This window comes from Pan troglodytes, chromosome 2 (assembly GCF_028858775.2).
Source record: "Pan troglodytes isolate AG18354 chromosome 2, NHGRI_mPanTro3-v2.0_pri, whole genome shotgun sequence".
Lineage (NCBI taxonomy): Eukaryota > Metazoa > Chordata > Mammalia > Primates > Hominidae > Pan > Pan troglodytes.
This window is the reverse complement of record NC_086015.1, coordinates 50,504,191-50,532,188: the sequence shown is the minus strand read 5'-3', so window position 1 is coordinate 50,532,188 and position 27,998 is coordinate 50,504,191. Positions and strand designations below refer to the sequence as shown.

General features: G+C 42.7%; 2 protein-coding genes across 4 annotated transcripts in view; one reads left to right on the top strand and one right to left on the bottom strand.

Annotated features, from left to right (window-relative positions):
• Positions 1-9,496, top strand: part of LRRC2 (leucine rich repeat containing 2) — a 51,726-nt gene extending 42,230 nt beyond the window's left edge. The window contains exons 8-9 of one of the 3 annotated variants that reach the window (XM_003309769.6): positions 3,196-3,332; positions 5,800-9,496. In XM_003309769.6, coding sequence (XP_003309817.1) covers positions 3,196-3,332; positions 5,800-5,849 — 187 coding nt within the window. In that variant the 3' untranslated portion in view covers positions 5,850-9,496. Of the gene's footprint in view, positions 1-2,146; positions 2,508-3,195; positions 3,333-5,799 lie in introns of those variants that run through there. The other 2 variants (XM_054681717.2, XM_054681716.2) reach the window with 2 other exon arrangements.
• A 10,550-nt stretch (positions 9,497-20,046) lies between these two features.
• Positions 20,047-24,043, bottom strand: RTP3 (receptor transporter protein 3). The gene is made up of 3 exons (XM_526194.8): positions 23,807-24,043; positions 22,802-23,656; positions 20,047-20,647 (listed from the first exon to the last, which is right to left on the bottom strand). Exons 2-3 carry the CDS (start codon positions 22,954-22,956, stop codon positions 20,098-20,100), a joined length of 705 nt encoding a protein of 234 aa, XP_526194.2. The 5' UTR covers positions 22,957-23,656; positions 23,807-24,043; the 3' UTR covers positions 20,047-20,097.
• Between the last annotated feature and the right edge of the window lie 3,955 nt (positions 24,044-27,998).

Below are 27,998 nucleotides of genomic sequence, written 5' to 3'. Positions count from 1 at the left end.
AAAATTTAAAATATGAGAAATCTCAACATTTTTATGAGATACATCAAGTAGACAGAATAACAGTCATTGATGAAAGTAAGGTGGAACAAACCAAATCCCAGAGAACAAGCCGAGGAGCAGGCCGCTCTGTCCTGAAGATGTTGGTGGCCAGAAATTTCGGTACAGGGAGGTGTAGACAGAAATACGGTGCTTAAAACAAGAGGAAAAACGGAAGAATTTTTATATCAACAGGCACCCCCCAACCTCCTCCTTAATTACAATGGGCAGACCACTCTGTACCAGCAGTCCAGGCCCCAGACCAAAAGCCTGAGATTTTCTCTAAGGTAGCCTGGAGAAAAGACCCCAGAGTTCTGTGTTTGGCGACTGCCCTGAGGACCTGCTAGCTCTGTGCTTGAGTGATCACCCACAGTGAGGCTGGTACCTTGGCCAGCACTGCCTACATACTCAGGGGCCCAGCCAAATTCTGCTGTCTCATTCTCAGATATGAAGGCATTACCAAGCCTTACCAGATGGTTGTCACAAAAACGTAAATATTATTTATTGATTTTCAATTTTAGAATCAAACTGCAGGCAAAAGAAAAGTGAGATGTGATTACACAAAAATGTAAATATTATTTATTGATTTTCAATTTTAGAATCAAACTGCAGGCAAAAGAAAAGTGAGATGTGATTATACAAAAATGTAAATATTATTTATTGATTTTCAATTTTAGAATCAAGCTGCAGGCAAAAGAAAAGTGAGATGTGATTACACAAAAATGTAAATATTATTTATTGATTTTCAATTTTAGAATCAAGCTGCAGGCAAAAGAAAAGTGAGATGTGATTACACAAAAATGTAAATATTATTTATTGATTTTCAATTTTAGAATCAAGCTGCAGGCAAAAGAAAAGTGAGATGTGATTACACATCAGAATGTGTATAGTATTGACCTTAACAAAGTAAAAGTACACAATATCTGTGATTGTGCTTTGAGATGCATCAAAAAAAATGAGATGTCCGATGTGTGGTTAGATGGGTGGATAGACGTGTGAACAGATGGGTGGGTAGATGGGTGGATAGATGGGTGGACAGATGGGTGGATGGATGGTTGGATAAATGGGTGGATAAATGGGTGGATAGATGGATGGATAGATGGATGGATAGATGGGTAGATGGATGGGTAGATGGATGGGTGGATGGCTGGGTGGATAGATGGGTGGATAGTTGGGCGGATAGGTGTGTGGACAGATGAGTGGATATGTGTTAAAGCAAGTATAGCAAAATGTTAAACATGGAATCTAGGGGATTGTACATGGGTGTTCACTATGAACTTTTTTCTACTTTTGTGAATATTTAAGAATTTTCATAATAAAATGTTTAAAAAGTAAAATAGTAGGTAAAAATTTGGAAGTGCGAAGGTTGGGAAATGGGAAAGAAGGGGAGAAATACCACCACTTGATTGAATGACAGGAAAGTATTTGTCCTAAGGTAAAAGGTATTTTAAATAGATTAAGGAAAAACAGTGATAGACCAATGAAAAAAGATTGCTTCTGGGATCTGAAGAGTAATTAAAGGGAGGGTGAGAGACTATTGCTTCACAAAGAAGCACAATTACATTCTGCAGGTTTAAAAATGTGTACAATGATTACTTGATTAAAAATGTTAAGAATGATAAAATGTAGGTATATTTCTTATTTTTGAATAGGGAAGGATGATAAACATTAACTCAATGAAAAAATTATAAAGGAAAAGTTGAATGGTTCTATCTACATTAAACATTACAACTTTTAAACTCTCTCCATGTTCAGACATTAAATAAAATTAAAAGGAAAATGAAGTGGGAAATATATATATATACTAAAACAACACTCGTGGCTCATATCTTCCATATATACAGCTCTCATCTATAATCCAATGAGAACACGCTAACATCTCAAGACAGCAGGGCCTGCAATTGCAACCAAAAACTATTTAAGAGATTTACTGTTTTGAATTGAAATAATTACAGTATTTTTCACATCAATACATCTTTGAAAATTGTGAAGACAGAAGATCAAATACCATTTGGGTTTCCCCCCTTTAGCTTGTGTGTGTGTGTGTGTGTGTGTGTGTGTGTGTTAGCAGTAGTTCATCTTTTATTTAATTTTATTCTTATATTTTCAGAGATGAGGTCTCTCTCATTCTATTGCCCAGGCTAGAGTGCAGTAGTGTCATCATAGCTCACTGGAGCCTTGACTTCCTGGGACTAAGCCATCTTCTTGCCTCAGCCTGCCGAGTAGCTGGGATTACAGGCATGTGCCACCACACTCAGCTAATCTTTTATATTTCTTGTAGAGATGGAGTCTCTCTATGTTGCCCAGGCTGGTCTCCAACTCCTGGCCTCAAGCATATCCTCCTGCCTTGGCTTCCTAAAATGCTGAGATTATAGGCATGAGCCTCTGTTCCTGTCCTATCGTTTATTTATTTATTTATTTATTTATTTATTTGTTTATGTTTGAGATTGAGTCTCGCTCTGTTGCCCAGACTAGAGTGCCATGGCGTGATTTCAGCTCACTGCAACCTCTGCCTCCTGGGTTCAAGCAATTCTCCTGCCTCAGCCTCCTGAGTAGCTGGGATTATAGGCGCCTGCCACCACACCCAGCTAATTTTTGTATTTTTAGTAGAGACAGGGTTTCACCATGTTGTTTAGGCTGGTCTCGAACTCCTGACCTCAGGTGATCCACCCGCCTCAGCCTCCCAAAGTGCTGGGATTACAGCAGTGAGCCACTGTGCCCAGCCATGTCCTATCTTTTAAATACACATTTTGTGGGGATTTTCCTTGAGTCCTTTGTAATTTGGACACGTCATTTTAAAGTTGGATGTCCCTTACTGGGAGTAACATCAAACATTGCATGACGACATGCAGCTGTGAGGATCTGCCTGAGAGGAGGTGTTAGTGTCCACTCCATGGCCTCCTGTCCTCTCTGCCTATGACTAGGGAGCTCTCATTTCCCCATCAGGCCTCTGAAAAGTCTATACTTTAAAACTGGCTCTATATTACTGTTGGATTATTCCACACTGGAATTCCACTGGTGATGCTGATATCATGTGGTCAAATGTGACTTTTAAAGGTAAGCCAGAACTTGGGATAGCAGAGGTTATTTTATGTGAGGAATTTTGCAGTTTAAAATGCACAGGTGATAATGTGATACTTCCCATGCTTTCTCGAATAGATTTGTAAGCCTTATGGACAATCCTATTGATAATGCCCAATGTGAAGATGGCAATGAAATAATGGAAAGTGAACGGGATCGCCAACATTTTGATAAAGAAGTTATGAAAGCCTATATTGAAGACCTTAAAGAAAGAGGTGGGTTACTCATATTTAAAATTATTTAAAATTAGTGTACAGACGTCCACTTATGTAATACATTTGTTAATAGAAGTCAAATTGACAAAAAGTTTATTGGTTGAGGGGCACGTTACTTTGTAAATTATTTTTCCATTTACCCTCCAACACACTCCAAATGATACATTTCCTTAAAATATCAAATTGTGCTAGTCCATTTGAATGCTTGATGAATCATCCACTGTTTGACAGAGAGGCTGGGAAACGTGCACTTAAAATGTTAGGGTTGCGTTACTAACCATACGTGAGTTTTTAACTAAACGATATTGACAAAATAGTATCCTAAGTTACTAGAAAAATAAGATGTCGTTTCAAAATCCATTTACATTCAACTTTTGAAAAAGTTATCTCACATAAATCAAGAACACTTATATAAAAATCACAAAAGGGAAAGCACAGGATGGCCAATTTGCGCATAGATGCATTTAGTTTTGGTTCCCATAGGGTGGTGAGAATACAGAGGGGCGAGGGGGGTCAAGTACCTCAGGAAAGGGTGGGAAGGCTTTTTCCCAGCGCCAGATTCCGGCGGCTGTTCCCAAAGCAGTGGAGAGATCCTAATGGTGTTCTGGAAGCCTTAAGCCCTTCCTTCCATCACAAGACAGCTTCCCCAGGAAAAAGGCATACATCAGTCTTTGGTCTTCTAATCACTGCCTCCTTTCTGGGTGTGGATGCCTGAGAGTCATTCCTTAATTTTTCAGTTCTTTGATGAGCTAGGTGCAGACCTGGCAGGAAGAGAGATGTCCCGCAAGTGGATTTAGGGAGGAAGCAGCACTGGCCCTGGGCCTCTGATGATGAGCATCTGTGGGCAGGCTCCCTCAGCCACCCTCAGAAAATGGCATGCGTGAGCATGCCCCTCCCTCATCAGTAGATGTCTGAAGACGATTAGTCACATTCAGATAGTCAGAAATGATGAAAAGTGTCATTTATTGGGCAAATTAAAAATTGTTTCAGCTAAACTAAAATTTCTATATGGTTACTTTTAATCTGTTTGGATATCCCTAATTTTGAATTCTGAACTAATATGAAATAAATTAGAAATTTATCATAAATGTGAAACTGAAATTACAGAGCCATTTATTTGTCAAAATTTACCTTTGGGTTGTATGGTTTTCCTCTTGTGAGAACCTTTAGTGTTCCATTTTATTCATTTATTTATTCATAATTATATTGTAGTGCTATTATTATGTAAAACTGCAAGAAAGAAAGAAAATAGGTGTTAAGTTCTGGATCTATGTGGCCAGCAATAATAATTTGCTTTTAAAATTAATCAATTTAAATAAAATAAATATATTTATCTATTATAAAATATCATTTAATAAATATATTATTTACTATTAATTTTATCGATAATATATTATTAGTTATTATTTACTTAAATAAATTAATTTGTTTTAAAATAATTTGCTTTTAAAAATTAACTTTAGAGATGATAGATTTTTAATTTGTTTACTTATTTCTAAATAATAATAATAATTTTATTCTGTATATATTCATATGTATTAGATTGAACACATGATATTGCTAATATTCAGCAGGTTTTGTCCTACAGAAATGACACTTTTTAATGTTTCAATCTAGATATGGTCAGGCATGTGCTCTGAATTTTAAAAAATTTGCTCGTTTTCTTTTCTTTATCATGGTGTCTTCCCTGTTTTCCTTCTTTCCCCATCAGACCAATGTCTGAGTGAAAAAATAGTAGATTTAATCTGCCCACAAGGGCCTACAACTTTGTGTGATTCAAGAAGGATGAGGATGTGAAGCCCTCACTGGTCCTCAAGCTTTAGTGAACACAGGAATGAGAGTTTTTACTCATCAGGCCTGGGGCAGGGCCTGAGAAAGTACACTTCTGACCAGCTCGCTGGTGATGTTGATGCCTTGTTTCTGAGAAGTACACTTTGAGAGCCATTGGTATAGACCATCCTTTGACAAAATTTTGGCTGTGAAGGGAGAGAGAAGAGGGGTCAGCAACTAGTGGGAAGAGCCAGGCTGAGAGAAGGTTTACTTTCAAAGATCGTGTATGGTTTAGGAACAGCCCAAACTTCTCTTATAAACGGTACCCTCTGCCAACTACTAGCCACAGTCCCAAGTCTGTGACCATCTATTTCTATTTTGTCAACTATTAATACTGTAGGGTCATATAGCTTCCAAGATCTTGATGTAGCTGTGAGTTGGCTGGAAAGATGGCAAAAGAATGAAAGTTAACGATTCTTAGATCTAAACATTTCTAAAGTTTGACTGCACATTTGTGATGACTTACTTAATGGTGACAAATGCATTATTTATCACCTATACAGTATCTCTATACTTAAAACATGAAGTGACAATAATGGGTGTGTTGACATACATTCATTATGTATGTCATAGCACGTAGCTAGATTTCATAATAAAATGGTGAATGATTGAGCATACTTTTTTCTTTCTGTTACAGAATCTGTTCCCAGCTATACCACCAAAGTGTCTTTTAGCCTTCAACTTTGATATCCATCAGAAGACTGCAAATCTCACTATTCTCTGGAGCTATATATAAATCTTTGTTATGATCATGTCATATAGGAAGAATGGCTTGTGCTTAAGGACAAAGTCTAGAAACCACTATCGTAGTTGCTAAAAAAAATGGTTTTCAAATGTCAAATACATGAGTATCTCCCTCCATGGACTGGAGAATTGAAAAATTGGTTTGTATATTGATATTTCCAGGTTCATTTGCATGCACTTTTTTCCAAATAATGCACATTTATTATGTTTTAAAATGTCTTATTTTTAAGAATTATAACTAAAAGACCAAATACTGAAGTTAAGTGCATTGTTTTCAGGAATCAAAAGATAAAGGGGCCGGGTGTGGTGGCTCACACCTGTAATCCCAGCACTTTGGGAGGCTGAAGTGGGTGGATCACGTGAGGTCAGGAGTTCGAGGCTGGTTTGGCCAGCATGGCGAAACCCCATCTCTACTAAAAATACAAAAAATTAGCTGGGCATGGTGGCAGTTGCCTGTAATCCTAGCTACTCAGGAGGCTGAGGCAGGAGAATCGCTTGAACCTGGGAGGCGGAGTTGCAGTGAGCCGAGATCATGCCACTGCACTCCAGCCTGGGTGACAGAGCCAGACTCTGTCTCAAAAAAAAAAAAAAAAAAAAAAAAAAAAAAAAAAAGAAAAAGATAAAGGGATTGTGAAAAGAGCATTTATACTGGACTAATCAGATGAGAGTATTTTGTTATTTTGAAAGAGTTTATTTCTTTTACTGAGAATAATCTTCCTTGAGTTTATATAAACTGCTATTTCCATATGTTTTAAGTTATATTTTGGCAAGTGTAGACTCCCAGGAGAGACTTGTAGGTACAATCTAGGCCTTGAAGAAAGAAAGGCTGGAATATCTGCCCATGCTTTGGGCATGAGATGCTCAGATGGTGCGTGGGTAGATCTAGTTGAGGAAGTGTGGGCCTGGCTGTTCATGGGAGGTCTTCAGTGGCCTTCATGGATGGCCATCCTGTCCTGAGTGGTCACCCTGGGGGTCCTGGGACACACCTCAGTAAAGAGCAAAGGCAACGCCCTCAGGGTCCCTTCCTCCAAGATGGCCATGTAGGGTAATGGAGATGACCAGTCCACACTGATAAGGAGTTCCTAGCAAGGCTTCCTTGTGGGTACCACAGGACAACTCTGCCCATAGCAAAGATTCTTCAGTCCAGAGGGAGCCCATGGGCTGTTTGAATTTGGGAGAGGTGGGATTCATTACAAGACTTTGGGCTCTTATGTCACATCACATGATTTGGAGAAATTAGACACAATCTCTTATTTTTATACCACTGTCTTGGGCTAAAATAAACAGGTTGTGGCTGATGGTGTTGAAGATAAATAAGCTTAAACAAATAACTTTGGCCGGGCACGGTGGCTCACACCTATAATCCCAGCACTATGGGAGGCCGAGGCAAGCAGGTTGTTTAAGCCCAGGAGTTTGAGAACAGGATTTTGAGAACAGCTTGGGCATCATGGTGAAACCGCATCTCCACAAAAAAATTCAAAAAATTAGCCAGGTGTGGTGGCACGTGCCTGTGGTCCCAGCTACTCAGGAGGCTGAGGTGGGAAAATCACTTGAGCCTGGGAGGTCGAGGCTGCAGTGTGCTGTGATTGTGACACTACCCTCCAGCCTGGGTGACAGAGTGAGACCCTGTCTCAAAAGCAAAACAAACAGCAATAACAATATTATTATTGTTATAACTAAAAAAAAAAAAAAAACAACAAGCAGCTTTTGTGACTAAGAAGGAAAATATGCATATAGTGGCATATTTTTATATGAATCATCTCCTCTGTGGTCTTGCCCAGTACCATCCAGTGGAGCTTTCTGCAGTGACGGAAATGTTCTGTATTTGCGTTGTCCAACATGGTAAACCAGACACATGTGATTCTTGAGCACTTGAACAATGACTGATGTGATTGAAGAACCCATCTTTCAATTCAATTAAATTTAAATAGCCACATTTAACTCCAGCCTTGGGTTTGACCTGATGGAAAATTCCCATGAGAGAGTGCTCCAAACCGTTCCAAGGTGGGGCCAGTTGCGATTCTAAAGGAAGAAGCACTAAATGGCAGGGTGATCAGTCCAGAGCATTTATGAGGGGAGCTTACATACAGCGTGGGCTGCAGCGTCCTTGTGATGGGCAGTGAGACAAGGGATGTTCTACCTGGGCATGTCCCCAGCGAGGGGGTCGGGGATGGAGTTCACATGAAGATGTAAGGAATTTGGGTGGGGGCTGGGCTGGCTTCTACATGTTTAGCAACACGGCTGATCTTTCAGTGTTTCCAGCAGCAACCTAAACACCGTTATCAGTGCCTAGGAATGTTCAAGGCCGAGGCTGGGGTTCAGACCTGCAGAGGAAAACGTCAGCTGGCTGGGTCAAGGCACCGTGTGTTTCTTGGTCAGGACAGAGACAAAAATGAGGAAAACTAGGGGACCCCACACGCATGTGGCTACCATACTCCCGAACAGGTCTAGCTAGTTATTTGTTTTTTTGGAAGTTAATCTGGGGTAGAAATGTATGGTGATTTTTATTTTCTCTGTCTGAAGAACCAGCCATTTTTAAAAAGGTTATTATTGACATCCCAATATTTTGTCTTGATGGGCTTACTCATAAGTCCAAACATTTTATTCTCAACAGGTGTAAAACAGGCAGAGCATTCTAAAACCACATGGTAGTGCTTTGGTGGAGGACTGCTTCCACTTAGAAACAAACTCTGAGAAGTAGGCTAAGAGAAGACAAGAGGGCCGGGCGCGGTGACTCACGCCTGTAATCCCAGCACTTTGGGAGGCCGAGATGGGCGAATCATGAGGTCAGGAGTTCGAGACCAGCCTAAACAACATGGTGAAACCCTGTCTCTATTAAAAATGCAAAAAATTAGCCAGGCGTGGTGGTGGGCGCCCGTAATCCCAGCTACTCGGGAGGCTGAGGCAGGAGAATTGCTTGAACCCAGGAAACAGAGGTTGCAGTAAGCCGAGATCCCACCATTGCACTCCAGCCTGGGCAACAGAGTGAGACTCCATCTCAAAAAAAAAAAAAAAAAAAAAAAAAAAAAAAAAAAAAAGAGAGAGAGATGAAAAGAGTAGGAAAATGAGAAATCACCTTTGTTGAATCTTAAATAGTTACATTTTTTTCTTTTTAACACTAAAAATACAATTCAAATTTATTAGCTGTACTACTTGAATGATTTTGGAATTTTATGTCATGCTAAGGTATGTGTTACATATGGCCAAGTGGAAAATATATCTGAAGAGGGGCTTTCATACAAATAGACTGTTCATAATTTATGTAAATTTTATTTTAATAAAACCAGTTTTTTGTTTAAAAACCTTGTTTCACTGTCACATATGAAAAAATACTGCATTGATATATAATTATTTCATGTTATATAATAACCCAAAACAAATATATTACTTGAATATGTTTGTAGAGATACTATTTAATTTATTCATATAAACGTGCAGAAAGATTCCAAAGGAGAATATATATCTTGTGAAAATATGACATGATGCAAATAGACTGATACATAATTTGGAAAGGTTATTTACATGGCAGAATACATGTATGAATATTAAAGTAATATGAATGAAAGAATAAAATATTCTTAGAAGAAAAATGTCCTGGTTCTAAAAGCTTTTTATTAAACCTATTTTTTATATGTTGGAAGTGTAGGGGGGAAAAGATTTTTTTTTCCTTATCTGTTGCTAGGTTCATGGCTGAGACTCCTATAACAAAAGATGGATTAAGAAGTGAAAATAGCATACAAATATATTTAATATAAGTTTTATGCAATATGGGAGCCTTCAAAAATGAAGACCCAAAGAAACAGGTAAATTTGTGTTTTTTTTTTTTTTTTTGAGACAGAGTCTCGCTCTGTTACCCAGGCTGGAGTGCGGTGGTATAATCTCGGCTCACTGTAACCTCCACCTCTCGGGCTGAAGCGATTCTTCCACCTCAGCCTCCTGAGTAACTGGGATTACAGGTGTGCGCCACCACGCCCAGCTAATTTTTGTATTTTTAGTAGAGATGGGGTTTCACCATGTTGGCCAGGCTGGTCTTGAACTCCTGACCTCAAGAGATCCTCCCGCTTTGGCCTCCCAAATTGCTGGGATTACAGGCATGAGCCACTGTGCCTGGACAACTAGTGCATTTTTTAATACTAGGTTTAATAATGAAGTGCATAGTTGTGGAAAAATATGATTGGAGGACAACACGGTGTGATCTAATAGCAATACGCTGGGGGAAACTTAACAAGGCCTGTCAGTTCAATTCTTCTTGGTGTCCCTGTGTCTTTGAGGATAAGGATGTTCCTATAATTCAGATACAGGCAGGATACCTCTGGAAGGGGGGGTCTTATGACCGACTGCAGGGAGGAAGGTCAGATAATTCTGTTATGGCCTACTTCAGGGGTGAAGGCTGAGAGGAAAGTCAGAGATACCTTCCTGCTTCTGCAGTTTTCTCAAATGCCAAGGCGCCATGTTTTGGGATAGAATGTAATGAAGCCCATCAGAAATGAAGGGGAAAAGGCACTTAGGTGAAATCCTTAAGTAGTGTATTGTAATTAATAGCAAGACTCACATCTGGTTTCTTGACTGTAGCTTTAATTTTATTTCCACTAGAATCTCTTTTAAATTTATTGATGGTTCTAGCCACCCTCCCCACCCACATGTTTCCTTGTTTGAGGTGTAATGGATCATGGAGCTAGTAAGCTATAAAGTAGTGAATTAAATCCTTACTACCGTATTCCTCCCAGTTTGAATTGTGGAAGAATCCAACAGTCTTTTTTGTACAGAAAGAGACAAAAGGTCATTTTAATTTTAATAACTGGATATGATAGGAGATGGTTCCTTCTTACTTTCTCACTTTTCTGTAGAAAAACCCAGCAAGCTTCTCAACTCTCCTTCTGGCTTAGAGATGCCTCCTTCTGAAAGCTTGGCTGGTGTTTATCTGGGTCGTTAGAGCAGGCATTCACAAAATGGTCAGTTTTGTAAACTTTAAAAGGGAAAGGTTGAGGAAGTGGATATCCAATCCTATTGCTTACTGAGGTATGTATTCTAATTGGCTCAGAATGGATTATGTTTTCACCCAAAGACCATTCTGTATTTGAGCCAAAGTTTAGTGCTTTATAATTGTACTGAGGGTACTAATCCTTTTTAAAACGAGGATTTGGTTTTGATACATAGATGACTTATGTTTCTTACTCCAGCTTTGACCTTTAATATTGGCACCTGTTTCTGGTTTCTCCTCTATAGGGCAGCTCCACTTGGGAATCCCATTGACATCTAAAAGAAGTGTATTACAGGTGTGTTTATTTTCTTCCTCCGTTTTCCAAAGTTACATGACCAATATTTTATGGGTCTTACAAATGTGTAATTCTATCTAATTTTCTTTTTGAAAAATTACCTATTTTAAAAAATCCACAGATCTTACTAATTTCTCTTTTCTTTAAAATGTTTACTTGATTCTAATTTTTCCTGATTAATAAGGAGGACATTTTTTTCTAGTATCTCATCTTCCAGCTTCTCCCACACTACTTGTCAGTGGCAAGATCCATCATCAAAGTCAGTTTAGACCACATAATAGCATTTCTTAGGATTTTGAAGGGCTTTCCAATTCTTTCTTGAGATTAAAGTTCTTGGCTCTAGTCTTCAGTGAGCTCACAAATAATCTAACTTCCATTTCTTTTATTGTTCTAATTATCCAAGTTTAAAAAGTTATTGTCTAGTTTGTTTTCCTTATTTAATCGGTGCTATGATACATAAATATTGTTTGTGATATTGCCTTGAAAGTGTGAATGTGCATCATAAAATAGCATTTTCTAGAAATGCAAATCAAAATGACTACAAGATATCACTTCATACCCATATGTATGGCTATGATAAAAGAAAACAAAAGCAGAAAATAACAAGTGTTTGTGAGGATGTAGAATAATTGAAACCCTTGCGCACCGTTGGTGGGGTTGTAAAATGGTGTTATCACTGTGGAAAACCATGATAGTTCCTCAAAAAAATTAAAAATAGAACTACCATATGATCCAGAAATCTCACTTCTGGGTATATACCCAAAAGGATTGAAAGAAGGGTCTCACTTAAAGTAAAAAAAAAAAAAAAAAAAAAAAAAAAGGGTCTCAACGAGGGATATTTGCACATTCATATTCATAGCAGCTCAGTTCAAAATAGCCAAGAAGAGTAAGCAACACAGATGTTTATCAATGGATCAGTGGATGAATGGATAAACAACATGTGGAGTATTATTCAGCCTCAAGAAGGAGGGAAATTCTGACACATACTACAACGTGGATGAACCTTGAGGATGTTAAGTTCAATGAAATAAGCCAGTCACAAAAAGACTAATGCTGTGTGATTTCACTTATTTGCAGTATCTAATGTAGTCAGATTTGTAGAAACAGAAAAGTAGAATGGTGGTTGCCAGGGGCTTGGAGGAGAGGAAATAGGGAGCTGTTTGTTAATAGGTATGGAGTTTTAGTTCTGCAAGATTAAAAAGTTCTGGGGAGCTGTTTCACAATGATGTGAATCTACTTACATGACTGAACTGTGCACTTAAATATGGTTCATGATTTATGAGTTTTTTTACCACAATTTTTAAAAATTGCGTTTTCTTACTTTTGTGAAATCAGATGTCAAGTCTGGCTTACAAGCACATTCTGTGTGCACCGAAGGTCTCTGAAACCTTGCGTTAAGTTTCAACTCTCCAGTGAGCCAAGTGAGCATACTCTACGGCTAATTTCTCATCTTTACCTTTGTCAATTTTACTTTAAAAATCCTCTCATTATAGAACAGAGGATGGTATGTTCATTAGATAACACTGTAATTAAGGGGACATTACAACTGAGGTAATTAGAACCTTGCAGAAGCCAAATTGCTTGGGGCTGAGAGGAGACAACTGGCAGGCTGCATATTTAGTAATTTAATCTGAGAAATTAAAATAACACTCCTTCACAGAGGATTATGTTAATCTTCTAAAGTTCTCACTTCTACCTCTGACGTGTCTAGTAACCAGATATTTCTTATTTGTTCAAGTGCAACTTGCTGGACCAAAGGTCCTCAATCCAGCTTGCTGTCCTTCCCATCTGGGTTCTGGGGGTGGGTTTGGTGGGCGGGGGTGGGGTTCCCTTTTGATTCCCCGACCTGTGCCACTATTTCCAACATTCCTACTGAATAAGAATTTAGGAAAGGGCAGTCAGAAGCTTAGATTGTGACTTAGGATGGGGCCGGGAGACAGTCCCTTTGCTTCTCAGGCAGGGAAATTAAAGAGGTATGAATTCCCTATTGCTGCTGTAACAGGACCACAGATTCAATGGTTTAAAATAACACAAATGTATTCTCGTACAATTCTGTAGGTCAGAAGTTCAACACAGTTCTCACTGGGCTAAAATCAAGGCAGGGCTGCGTTCTTTTCTAGAGGCTCTTCTAGAAAATCTGTTTCCTTGCCCATCCCGGCCTCTGGAGGCAACCCCCATTCTTTTGGGCTCCTGACCTCCTTCCTTCATCTTCAAAGCCAGCAACATTGCGTCTCTCTAACTCTTCTGAAGTCACATTTCTCTGACAAAAGCCAGGAAAGATTCTCCACTTTAAGGACTCATGTGATTATACGGAGCCCAGCTGGATGATGGAGGATACTCTCCCCATCTCAAGGTCCTTCACCTTAATCACATCTGTAAAGTCCCCTGTGCCACGTAAGGTTACGTGTTCACAGGTTCTGGGGATTAGGACATGGGCATCATTGAACCACATCACAGAGGAATTTACTCATTTTTTCCATGTACTTGTAAGGTTTTATTATTTCCATTTAAGTCTCTAATTTGTTGGAAATTTATCCTGGCATATGGCTTGAGGAATGGTTCTAATTTTATCTTTTACCATAGGGCTGTCTAATTATCCTAAAAACACTTACTAAAAAGTCTGTCTACTCTTTCTGCACAGATTTGAGAAGATGCCTTTGTTGTATATTAAATATGCATATGAGTCTGTTTATCTGTTTATGGAATTTACATTTTGTTTTAACGGTCTTGAATGCCCGTTCTTGATTTCAGAATACTCAATGAAATAGAAATTGATGAGTATTTTCAAAGCCAACATTGTACCTAATGAGGAAAATTTGGAGACATCTCCTCTAAAATCCCTACTACTACTACACAATTAGAGAAGAGGAAGAAAACAGAGATATCAAAGTTAAAAAGGAGGTAAAACCCACGTTTTGCAGACGATGTGATTGCCTACCTGGGAAACCCAAGAGAATCAACTGAAACATTACTATAAAAAATAATAGAAGTCAGGAGAATGGTGGCATATAAAATAATATATGGAAGCCAAAGGCCTTTATACATAGCAATAACAGCTAGAAGATATAATGAGAGAGAAACCAATTTGTAATATAAAATATTCCTGATAACATATATACAAAACCTACATACGAAAGACTTTAAAACACACATGAAAGACACAAAAGACGTTTACAAAGGGAATGATGTACCATGTTCTTGGATAGGAAGATTTAGCATGATACAGATTCTAATTTTTTCTAAATTAATCTATAAATTTAATGGGATCACAATAAAACACCCTCAGCTTTTCTTGTTTTTCTTTAAATTTCTTTCTTTTTTTGTCAGGTTGATTCAAAATACACATGGGAAAATAAGGAAGCAAAATAGCCTGGGAAACCCTGAAAAGAAGAGTGAAAATTGTGAAAGCACTAGTCGGTTCTTTATCTCTTAGTAAGTTTGAGGAGACGAAACACAAGCTCAGGACTTAGTGAGACTTACGCTGGGAAGGGAAGTCTAGGAAGGTGTGAATGGTTAATTTTAGGTGTCTACTTTGCTGGTCTAAGAGATACCCAGATATTATAGCTGTGAAACGTCATTTCTGGGTGTGTCTGTGAGGGTGTTTCCCAAAGAGGTTTACATTTGAATCAGTGGACTGAGTAAAGAAGATTGCCCTCCCCCATGTGGGTGGGCAGACAGAATAAAATGGTGGAGGAAAGGCGAATCCACTCTTCTGGAGCTGAGACATCCATCTTCTCCTGCCCTCTTGCTCTCAAATGCCAGAGCTCTCCGGCCTTTGAACTCTGGGACTTACATGTGTGGCCCCACACCTCCAGTTCTCAGGCCTTCAGACTCAGACTGAATTACACCCCTGGGTTTCTGGTTCTCCAGCTTGCAGACTGTGGGACTTTTTGGCCTCTTTAATCATAGTCTCCCCAGCATGGGCTACACAGCCTATGAGTAAGCGCAAAGGTGAAGTATGCCCCAGCTTCAGGTAGGTCCCAACGATGTCTAAAACCAAGCCAAATTGTCCAGCCTGCTGCTGTCACCCCTCTCCAAGCACAGGGACCCTCCTCCAGTTAGCCCTGGCCCTTGCCCGGCTTGCTCTGCAGTGCTGCCTGTCCCGGAGCCAGCACTCTATATGCTAATTACCACAGTGGTGATATCTTCTAAGGCAAGGCCCACCTGTGGTCATTTTTTCCTGACTTGTTTATCAAGTTTCGGTCACTCATTCTTCCACATGAATTAAACACACATCTTTTTCAGTTTCAGAAACAGTGTGTCCTTTGCCAAAGAGTGAGCTAGGATCACCCATGAATACACATGAGGAGAGAAATGGCAAATGGGTAAAGTGGAAAACACCATTTTCACTTCTAAGCTGTTCATGGCCAAATGGCATGCAGAGAGTCCATCAGTGCTCAGTCCAGATGTGGCAGGCTCATTCACCATGCAGCCCTTCTTTCAGCTCACACAGCTGTGCAGAGGCTCCTCCCTGGGTTAGGAAGCAGGGAAAGGTGAGGAGAACCGGGCAGATGGGGAGAGGATGGGGATGGGGTGAGTGAAAAGAAGTTATTGGCTGTAAGTGACTATTACACTAATTTCCATTGCATAAATGGAAGGATTCACATTTCTAGTTTTTTTAAAAAAAGGTGTGAGAAGGAGTCTTGAAATTAATGTCATTAATCAAGACAGAGCATGTTCAAAAGACTGCTTTGGTTTCAGAGTCCTGGTGATATGGTTTGAAAGTGTCCCCACCCAAATTTCATCTTGAATTGTATTTCTCATAATCCCCACGAGTCATGGGAGGGGCCCAGTGGGGGGTAATTTAATCATGGGGGTGGTTACCCTCATGCTATTCTTGTGATAGTTAGTGGGTTCTCACGAGATCTGATGGTTTTATAAGGGACTTTCCCCCCTTTGCTTGGCACTCATTCTCTCTTTTGCCACTCTGTGAAGAGGTGCCTTCTGCCATGATTGTGTTCCCGAGGCCTCTCCAGCCATGTGGAATTGTGAGTCAATTAAACCTCTTTTCTTTATAAATTACCCAGTCTTGGGTATTTCTTCATAGCAGCGTGAGAATGGACTAATACACCTGGTAAGAATCTGTCCACAGACTTCCACATTTGCTCCTTTAGAATGGGAGTCCTCAGTATTTCTTTTTTATTATTTTTATTATTTTTGTGATCATCCAGCCCAAAATGTCAGTCTCAATGTTTTTTTTTTTGTTGTTGTTGTTGTTGTTTTTTGTCTTTTTGTTTTGTTTTGTTTTGAGACGGAGTCTCTCTCTGTTGCCCAGGCTGGAGTGCAGTGGCGTGATCTCGGCTCACCAAAAGCTCCACCTCCCAGGTTCACACCGTTCTCCTGCCTCAGCCTCCCATGTAGCTGGGACTACAGGTACCCGCCACCATGCCTGGCTAATTTTTTTTTTGTATTTTTAGTAGAGACGGGGTTTCACTGTGTTAGCCAGGATGGTCTCGATCTCCCGACCTCGTGATCCTCCCGCCTCGGCCTCCCAAAGTGCTGGGATTACAGGCACGAGCCACCGAGCCTGGCCTCAGTCCCAGTGTTTTTGATTGCACAACGGGGTTAAAAAAAATTGAGCATGCATTCCAAATGTGTGTGTATTTGTTATTCATGCGTCATCTGCATACTTATGCATACCATTATTCTAATATATTTGCATACATTATAAAAACATACCGTAAGAAATAATAAACTTTAAAGAAAAACTAAACAGGATATCTCTCCCTCCTCAGTGGTGCATCCTGCCTCACCCCTCAGTCACAGGTGGCCCCAGGGAGACCACTCCCTGAGAACCCATGTTTTCAGCCTAACTGGCTCCTTCCTCAGCAGACTCACACTGTGGCAGTCTCCCCTCATCTCCACCAGCTTTGTTTCTCAATATTACTTTGCTCATCTCAAAGGTTACCTAGATTTAAGGGCCCTCTTAAATTCTCCCTTTTGACTATTTCTTTTCTTTCAGCCTCTCTCTCTGTGCTCCTCCCACTGACTCTCAACTTCAGGGAAAGGGGGAGGGTGCAGGGGAGAAAATCTGGAATAGAAGTCCTAGAAGCTTCTGGCCTTGGGCTCTGAGCAGCTGTGGACAATGCCCCAGCCACTGCGGGTATTCCGAGGATGAAGAGCAGCTGTTTATGTGGAAGGGTGCTAGGAACGTGCTATAGTTTGAATATTTGACCCTTTAAACTTCATGATGAAATTGGACCCCCAGTGTTAGAGGTGGGGCCTAATGGGAAATGTTTGGATTATGGGGACAAATCCTTCATGAATGGCTTGGTGCCATCCTTAGTGTAATGAGTGAGTTCTAGCTCTTAGTTCCTGCCAGAATCCGTTGTTAGAACCCGGCACCTCCCCGCACCTCTCTTGCTTCCTCTTTCCCCATGTGATCCCTACTTGTGCTGGCTCTCCTTCACCTGTCATGAGCAGCCTGAGGCCCTCACCCGAAGCAGATGCTAGTGCCATGCTACTTGTACGCTCTGCAGAACTGTGAATGAAACAAGCCTCTTTTCTTTGTAAATTACCCAGACTCAGCTATTCCTTTACAGCAACGTAAACAGACTTAGACAGTATGCCTGTGCAGAGAAGGGCCCATAAGCCAATGCTGGTCTCTCATCTGCTTGAGCTTGACAAACATAATTCCAAGATCTATTTGGAACACCCTCTACTGTCACCCAGGCCTACCCACTCTGGAAAGAGATATTTATCAACATAAATACCAGCTTGCATTACCATCCCTTATCTGGCAAAGCCAGGGCAGGCTTGGTACCCTCTTCCCTTCCCCTAGGGGGTGGCTTTGTCATGACCCTCCATACACTCACCTCAGTCTTCCAACCCAGAGGCCACTCTCCTTGGAACAGGGTCAATTCCCAGCCTAGACACTCACTGTCAACTCTTTCTGAATACTGGACTGGGCCCTCGTGTGTTGCTGGGAGGAGGCCATCTCTGGCCTTTGTATACTGGGAGATAGTGGGAACTCAGGGAGGGGTGTGGGTCTCCTTTCACTTTCCTGCTGACCTGCTGGAGGCCTTAGGTCAAATTTTAATTTGCACAGGAGCAATACCAGTATTATCCAGTTCAGGTCATGCTCCAAGCCCACCACTTGGACACCCCCTTCCTCTTCCCTGCAGACACTAGGCAGCAGCTGTCACTGGTCAGACAATATATTTGTGAGCAGGTGTATGTATGTCAGAGGGTAATTTTTTTTTTTTTTTGAGACAGAGTCTCACTCTGTCACCCAGGCTGGAGTGCAGTGGTGCAATCTTGGCTCACTGCAACCTCTGCCTCCTGGGTTCAAGTGATTCTTGTGCCTCAGCCTCCCAGTAGCTGGAATTATAGGTGCATGTCACCACATGTTTGTATTTTTAGTAGAGATGGAGTTTCGCCATGTTGGCCAGGCTGGTCTTGAGCTCCTGAGCTCAGGTGGTCTGCCCAACTTGGCCTCCCAAAGTGCTGGAATTACAGGCGTGAGCCACCAGACTTCAATTACTTCTTTAGAAATTAGGCATCCCCTTAGCAGTGATAGATTTTTATGGTTATCTGGAATATTTAAAATCAGAACTTTCTATCTAGCCAGGTAACGTGCCCCCTTACATCCATCTTTCAACGGAAGTTTTATTAAGTCAATCCTTTGTTCGATTTTACTAAGAAAAATCTCAGCTTTGGTTCAGTCACTGGGAGGACTTGGTCTAAGGAGCAAATAGTTTCTGAGACTCTGTCCTCTGAACATGAAAAATTCTGGTTAGCTAGTAGGAATCCCAGAGCTCCAAGCTGACAGCCCTCACGTGAGCCTTGTGGGTGAGAACTCCACATGTAGACCGCATGTGTTAGTAAAACAAAGTCATTCACAGTTCAAAGCCATTTGAGAATGCACAGGTCAGCCCCATTATTCGTGGAGTCTATTTGTGATTTTGCCTGCCTGCTGAAATCTATTAGTAACCCCCAAATCAGTACTCATGGTGTGTTTGTGGTCATTCACAGACATGTGCAGAGCAGGGGAAATTGGAGTCACCAGCACCTGTGTTCCCAACTGAGCCAGAGCAGGGCTTGTGTGTTCCCTGCCTGTTTGTTCCAGCTTTTGTACTATAAACAAGCGTCCATCTCCTGATCTATTTTGCCATGCGTTTCACATTTTTGTGCTTCTGTTAGTGATTTTGCTCTTTCAAATGGCCCTTGAGCATAGTGCAGAGTGCTGTCTGGTGTTCCTAAGAGTGAGAAGGCTATGATATGCCTTATGGAGAGAATATGAGAATATGTGTGTTAGAGAAGCTTCCTTCAGGCCTGGGTTATGATGCTATTGGCTGTGAGTTCCCCGTTAATCAACAATTTATACTAATTACATTATCTTTAAAAAGGAAACACCCGGTGGCACATCCTGCCTTTCCCCCTCAGCAGCATACACACCTCCCTCCATGGGGACAACTGTTTGAGAACCCAGGTTTTCATCCTGATGCTTTTGCCCTCACAGTCTGACCTCAGAGGGTCTGTGCAAAATTCCCTGGTGAGGGGGCCCACAGGCTTCACAAGATTTCCAAATGGTTTATGAACCATAGACACTTCAGACTCAGTTCTCTTGAGAGTGAACACAATTGTGAAGGCCTTTTTAAAAAATACTGAAGTGAAAGTCACATAACAAATTTAACCATTGAAAGTGGACAGTTCAATGACATTTAGTGCATTGACACTGTTGTGCAACCGCACCTCTATCTCAGTCCAAAACATTTGCATCACACCTTTCTCCTCCACAAAAAAAAACCCATCAGGATTAAGTAGTTGCTTCCCATCTCCCACTATCTCTAGGCCCTGCTAGCAGTTCATCTAATGGATTTGCCTATTCTGGACCTTTCACATAAATGAAATCATACAACATATGACTTTTTGTATCTGATTTTTTTTCTGACTTAGCATCATGTTTCCAAGGCTCATATAGCAGTTTTTACAACAATCACCACGATAACAATGAGAATGAGAATGACACAACAGCAGAAAATGCTTAAGTTCCTACAGATGTGGTTTTGGCATGTGTAGGAATAGATATTCTCTCCTGAGGCCCAGGGCTTAACTACCTCCTCCACCTTGTAAATGGAGTGTACTCTTGGGGTCTGAGATGGGGGGAGGCTTGTAACCTGTATGGGCCCAGCACAGAAGCCCTGCAGACATGCCTCACAGTTGTCACTATTGTGTGGCCCTTCAAGAGAGATGTCCTTGATCATAGGAACCTCCTCTATCAACTGAAATCTTCCTCTATAGCATTTCTTCAGAATTCGGAACACCAGGTTTTTCAGGATCCTTGAGATGTTCTCTTGCGTGAACTCAGGGTCCTCAAACAGAGGTTGGGGGCACTTCTTACATCTCTGGGTAAACACCCTCATCTTCACCTGGCCCCTGGACTTCTCCTCACTCCAGTTCATGTGGAAAAGGACCAGAACTTGGGCAGAGGCCCAGTTACGAGAGCAGGAGGAGCACTGGAACCTGTGGAGACAGAAGAGAGTCTCAGCCTGGCTCCATGTGACCAAATCACGGGGAACTGCCAGAGAGAGAAAGGAGCTACCGACTGCACAGAGACATGACTTGACTGGGGCTGTGGCTCAGTGGTGGAAGAAATTGCTAAGACCTCGTTCCCATCTGCATTGTGCCACCGACACGCTGCATGCTGCACAGTGTCTGCTATGAAAACAGCGAATTGCAAGCTGTTAGATCTGGGAGGGACCTTGGGCATCTTCTAAGTCCAACACATTCATTTTAGAGATGAGGCACACTCTGGAAACTCCTCATGTCCAGAGACCCAGTGGGTGTAAAAAGGCATGACTGGGACTGTGGTCTCCCTATTCCAAAGCAAAGCTTCTTCAAATGTAGATTCAAATGGGTCAGAGGCCACAACTGCAACAGCAGCCAGTTCAGTTCAGGACCCTGAAATCCACAAATGCCTATAGGTGGGTGTTGATTAAGTTACAGACTCATGGGTTGGCGGTGGGAGCCTGAAGTGTCCAGGGTTCTCCTAGAGGAAAGCCTTTGCCTTTCTCTTGGCTGCCAAGGGTCCCTGGTCTGCAGTATTGCAGGGAGATCACAGTGTCCAGCTCTCTCTTCATTTGTTTCCCCTCCAACCCAGTTCCCTTGCTCAAGGTAGCCTGGAAAACTTCATATTCTGAATGCCACTGGCTTCAGACAGGGTACAAGATAATACACCTTGTCTCAGCAGGGAGGAGGGCAATTTTTGAGCTAAGGTATCTGGACAAATACATGTCAGGAGGTAGAGAGAGAAGAAGGCAGGAAGCACATGGCTGCACCTGAGAAAGGAATTATGGGAGAGGCAGAGAGCTGCACTGTGGCGGAGACATTTAATGCTCACCAAATTATCCATGCACTCCCTCCCACTTCCCAGCCCCTTTGCCGTGAGGTTGGGGCCATGGGACCAGTTGGGCAATGAGATGAGGCCAGCAGTGATATATGTTCCTTCCAGATATGGTCACAGAAGCCCTGGTAAGACATTCCAGCTCTCTCCTCCTCTGCTTCGGTGACCTTGGGAGCCACGTGTAAGGTTAAATCAGTGATATTTCCAGGTTTATTTGTCACTGTGACTGAGCCTCACCTTGGCTTGATGCCTGGATACAGAGAAATTAGGCTGCAGGTGGTGAATTGGAGGGGGCTGGGAAGAGGGAGTTAGTCCAGGGTGTGCTCCTGTATCTTGACTCTAGCCGCAACCCACAGGGTGAATGCAAGGTTGAAATGAGAGGGAGAGGCCAAGAAGCTGTGATCACTGTGAGAGGACCTTGCTGGGAGTCACCCAGAGTCAGCAGTGCAGAGGGGCCTGGGCCCTGTTCTGAGCAGAAGTCCACTGCCATCCCCTGGGTCTCAGTGCTCTGTTCCTGTGCTTGTTCAGAGTTCAAACTTCCCACGGATAAATGGACTGAGACTTTGGTGCAATGCTCCCTATGGCAGCTCCTGGCCTGGGATAGCCATAGGCCAGTGGGAGAGCTCTGCCCCCTCTATGTAGACTCTCCCTGGGTGGGGACAGCGGGTGGGACAGAGTCCCCGGCCTCCACCCTCTGTGCACTGTGGGCAATCAGCCCCAAGCCTTGGGGCTCCCCATTTCCACCTGGGAAAGAGAGGATGAGGCTTAGGATGATTTCTAAGACTCCTATTTTAAAAAGATTCTATCAGCTCAGAGTAGAGAGGGGCAGGATTGCTGCCTGTTGCCCAGGCCCCCTGCTCCTCCGGCCTCCCCCGAGGGTGTCTGCTCAGTGCCGTGAGTCTCTCCTCCTAGGGGCTCCAAGGTGGGTCCAGCAGTCTCCCTAGGCATGGGGCACATGCACCGCCCATGGGTGCAACAGCTGCCCTTCCTCCCCTCCCCTTTCCTGGCTGCTCCCTCTCCCCACCCCCACAGACTGATTTCTCTGTATCCAGGCATTAGCTCACAAGGGTGCTCAGGCCTGCTCTTGCTTTGGGGTTCATTGTAATAGTGAAAAAACAATCTTTAATGAAGTTACAACTTCTTGGATGATGGGCATCTTATTACCCATAGTCTTCAATTTGGAAGCACAGAATAGAACAAGAAAAGTAACAGGTATACCTAGTAAGAAATGCGCAAGAATTTTCTGGAACGTGTACCATCACATTCCCCCTCACCTGGCGAAGGTCCACTGCTGGTATTGCATCCAGCCTGGCTTCAGGACGTTGGGAAGAAGGCCCTTGTCTGGTCTCAGGGTCCACCTGTGCCATGGCTTCACCTCCCGCATTAACTCCTGAAACATTTGCTTCCACACTTCTGTGTCCCCAGCCATCTCTGCTGCTATGGTGTGCCTGGGTGGGTCGAGCTGTCCTGGGCCCTGGCAGGTCTGTAGTGGGAGATGAGGTTTCTGACTTCAGAGGGCAAGGACTCAGACCTGCCCTCCCTTTGAGGACCTGGATTGGGCCCATGAACCATGTCTCTGCCCCAAGGACAAAGGTCAGTTGGCTCCAAGTTCAGAGGATGGCACTAGGCTCCACAAGGAATTTCAAAAGACACAGAACTTGTGATTTTATTCATCAAAGTGTTCAAAGAAGAGCTCTAAACTCCAAATCAGGAGGAGTGAATTTCAGTCTGGCTCCGCTGTCTACCTGCCTGTGACCTGGAACACATCTTTTCACTTCCAGCACCACTGTAAACGGTGGAGACAGGCTGCAGGTGTTCTTTCCAGTTCTAACATTGGAAAATCCTTCTCCATCAGGCTGCTGTGCTCATGCTGGGGAGGAGAGGCACAGGGAAGAAGGACGAAGTGGTCCTGGGACCTCAGCGGGATTCGGATTCCCATGTCCTTGCTCCATGCTCTTTACGTTCCGGCAGACAGCCAAGGCTGCCCACCCATGAGAAACCAAAGCTGATGCAATCACTGTTTGCCCAGGCGACAGGTACAAGGGCACAGGTCGGTGAGAGGCCATTAGCCCTAGGCAAACCCAGAGTCACTGCCCTGCTTCCTGAGAGGGTTCTCCATCCTCTGCTTCCTGCAAGAGAGGATTGAGGAGGAAGAGGGGAGATTAGGGAGTGGGTACTGGAGTGGGCAACACTCCAGGAAGGTGCACAAGACTCTGGGTGTCCGCATCCCAAGACCCGTCCACAAACTGCATGTGTCTTCCTCGGGGCCAGGCACTCACCTATGTCCCTGGCCACCTCCCAAGAGGAGGAGAGGAAGGAAGGGAGCAGAGCAGGAAGGAAAAAGGAAAGGAGGCTGGGGATGCAGGGGGATGAGGAGGTCTTCCAGGGCAGTTGGAAACAAAGCCACCTCCTTCCTCCTCTCCAGCCCAGCTGCCTGCAGCTCTTGCCCTTGGGTTTAGCTCCTCGGCAGGCTCAAGTCCTGGGTCTCCCCTCTTTCCAAGCCAGTTTTGTTTCTCGGCATTAGAGCTGTCCCTCAGTTCCAGGTGGATTGGTTCCAGCGCCCCCTGCAGATAGCAAAATCCTCAGATGCTCAGGTCCCTTATACAAAATGACATAGTATTTGCATATAATCTATGCACATCCTTCTGTATACTTTAATTGATCTCTAGATTACTTATAATACCTAATACAATGTAAATGCTATGTAAATAGTTGTTACACTGTATTGATTTTAAACTGCTAACTAAAAATAAGTTCCTAAGCCCCCAAACCAACTGAATGGACTAGCTTTTGGCCAAGGGGACCCCTGAGAAACCTGAAAAACTAAATTCCCAGCTATGACAGGCGGGGAGGTTGGAAACACCTTATCATACTCCCTCCCTTTGACTTTAGGGACAACTGACCAGCATCAAGGTTAAAACAGAGATCATAAGACTGACAAAATAGACTGCTTGTTGCAATAAGATAACCAATTTATAAACAAGACCTAAGGCCATGCATGGTAAAAGTTATGCCCTACAAACCATAATATCTCATTAAAGGGAGTTTTATTAACCTGGTATAATGGAGCTACTTTCCAACCTGACTCTGGTATAGCATCGCATGACGGAGAGCAGACTCCCTTGACTTTAGCATTCCTTTTGCTGACTTCATCTGTATACAAGGCTTAAGTCATTGCTACACCCCGAAAGAGATGTCCACCTTTGAATGTGACCATATTTGGAAAAAGGGTTTCTGCAGATGTAATTAAGTGAAGGATCTAGAGATGAGGTCAGTTTCATGAAATTTAAAGTTTCTTTTGATGGCAGGACACAACACAATGACACGAAGATAGATAAAAGGCAGAACTATTTGTTAGTTATACCTCCAAACAAGGCAAGGCTGCCAGGCAGGCCCACACAGGGTGCCTGGGGGCAGAGCAACAGCCAGCTGGAGCTGTGAGGGACAGTTTATGGGTAGGAAGTTGGGGAGTTGCGCGGGGCTAGCTAGGTTTCATGGGCTCCCTGTGGATTGGCTCATTTAAATAATTCTGAGTGCTCCAGGGCATAGGGACTGCCTCTAGTAGTCTAGTACTATTATAGACAAAGCTGGTTCCCCCACAAATGGGGTCTTTTCCTGTTTAGTGCTGCAAAGCCAATATGCAAAACCAAAAGTGAATCTTAAGCAGCAGAAGTTTTATTCAATGGCCATGGAATTGAGAAGCGGGAGCTTGGCTCACAAATCAACTTCTCAACTAGTGAGGGAAGAAGGATTTCCCTAATGAAGGGGTTGAACATTAGAAATGAGGGGAGGAATATTCAGGTCTTTTCTGGAGATGGGTGGCGAACTTCTTGGAAATGGAGTGCTGCTTTCCTTTTTGTCCTTTTATGGCTTCTTTTGGTCATGGTCATGGCAATTGTCAACTGCCATGGTGCTTGTGGGAGGGTCATTTAGCATGGAAATGACATTATAATAAAGCCTCAGATCTTTCTGAAGTCATTTGATTGTCTATCTTGGTTCTAACCAGTCTTAGTTGGTCTGGTTACAAAGGGAAATTTGTATCACAGATGTCCTGCTTCTTAAAGATAAGCAGAGGTAGAATGGGGTAGAAATTCAGCTATGTCACAGAGGCATTACACCAGGTATCATTTCCTGGCCTTGGGGTTACTAGGGCAGGTGCACAGTGATCAGGAGTGTGACGGCCAGATAACAAAAGTGGTTGGAGTGTGGACTGACTCCTCTTTAGCCAGGGCCTCAAACATCATTAAAAAACAAAACTAAGCTATATTGCAAGACTGTCCTGGATTTGGGGTAGGCCCTAAACCCAGTGACAGGTATCTCTATAAGGGAGCGGCAGAGTGAGATTTGAGACACAGAGACCTAGGGGAAAGCCATGTGGAGACAGAGCAGAGACTAGAGTTAAGCTGGCACAAGCCAAGGAACACCTGAAGCCCACAGAAGCTGGAAGAGGCAAGAAAGGATTCTCTCTAGACCAGCCTTTATAGGAGGCATGGCCCTGCTCACACTTTGATTTTGGTCTTCTAGCCTCCAGAATTATGAGAGAATTCATTTGTATTAAGGCGTCCAGCTTGTGGTATTTTGCATGGAAGCCTTAAGAAATGATACACCGGCGTTTAAACCCTCCTTGACTTCCCAGCTGTCCTGAGGGTTGGAGCCACCTGCCTGCTCTCTACAACAGGTACAAGAATACGAAGCAACTGCAGCTATACTTGTGCTAGTGTGGACTTTCCTTTTCCTACCTGCCACCACTTCCTTGGGTTCAGGTCCTCACTATTTGACTGGACAATTTTGGTTTATATCCCCGAGTATTGTCTTTCAAAAATCATCCTTTACAGAGCGCCAAAGAGCCTTTTAAAAATTCAAATGCCACCCCCTGGCTAAGCTGGCCTCCTTGCTCTTCCTTTCACAGAATAACCTGGAGCATGGCTCATTCTGTCAGCTCCTCTGGGCCTCCTCTCGAATTATTAGGGAGGCCTTCCTTAAATTCCCTCAATAAAGTGGCAACTCTCTCCCTCTCCTTCCACACTCTCTTTCTTTCTCACTATTCTGTTTTTCCACATTTGTTTATTTTTAAATCACCTCCTGACATAGCCTTGGTTTCTAGGAAACTGCCAGTCTTGACATAGAAAAGCAGGGAATTTTTGCTCATCTGAACAGTGCCTGGATATTCAGTAATTATTTGAATGAATGTTGAATGAATTCTGTCCCAAATTCTGTTAACTCTATAGAACTATCCCAGTCTGGGGTTCCAGGGGTGGGAGGAGGGAGGACGGGGATGGTCTTGCAATTGCTCTTATTACAGTTTTTATGAGGGCAACTGTCCACAGTTTTCTGGATCTATGCATTCTCTGGGGAATCCTCCATTTCCTCTCTGATAACTTACCTCTTTTTCTGCTGGGGCTTGCTGGTGTGTCATCATCTCAGACCTAATGACACTTAAATAATTCCCTCTTTTAGTTTCCCAACTGTAAGAGCCTTTGGGTCAAGGTAAGCCTCTTTTCCCTTTCAAATGTGGCCAGCCTACCCTCTGTGATCTTATTCTCCAAAGAAATTGCTCTCTCGGTCAAGTTTAACGAAAATGCTTTCCACTATTTTTCTTTCCTTTTACACTGTCCCTGTGCTGAATGCAAGATCAAAAGTTTTACAAGCCAGTTTAGTTCCTCCTTGAAGCTGAGATGTGATTCCTAAGAACAGAATTTTCCAGGGCTGGTACTTTTAAAAGTTTCCTTTGAATGACTGGTTTTATGATTCAACTGAGAATTTTTAACTGCAACCCAATGAGAAGACTTGCCCTCCATGTTCTAAAAGTTCTCATTTCTGATGACCTGTTCATTGGCTGAAATACACCACTTCCCTGAGATAAAATTCGCAGCCTGCGCCAGGGCTTATGTAAACCAACAATCCAGAATCAATATGAGACCATGTGAGTTTGGAAGTCTGTGGATGGCCACAGGAAATCCCTCCTTGCCCAGCAGTCGGGGCAGCTCAGGCAGCGGCACCTACTGAACCTAGACCAGATATCCACGTGTGCTCCCAGGCTGCAGAGGTTCCTGACTGGCAGAGCTCCTGGGGCCTGCTCTTGTCACGAAAATGGAAAACCTCCAAAGTGGGCAGTGGCCCTTGCTGCTCCTGGTCCTTCTGTCTTCTGGAACTTTTTTGTCACTTATGTGTTTCGAATTTGTTTTTTTTCATAATTCTGTTGTCAATGGCATAAAAAAGGCATACATATAAATGATTATTATTTTTATTACGTGGTTTTGGTCTACACAGCCTCCTCCCAACCCTGTGGCAGGAAACATGAAGCACCTTCAAAAGGGTGTTGGAAGAGCCTGCTGACCAAATACCAAATGTTTATAAGCCTGTGGAGCAACAGGGACAAATATAGCTGCCACTCTTAGAAATTAGTACAGCCACTTTGGGAAACAGTTTGGGATTAAAGATACACATGCCCTGTTCAGCAATTCTACTTGT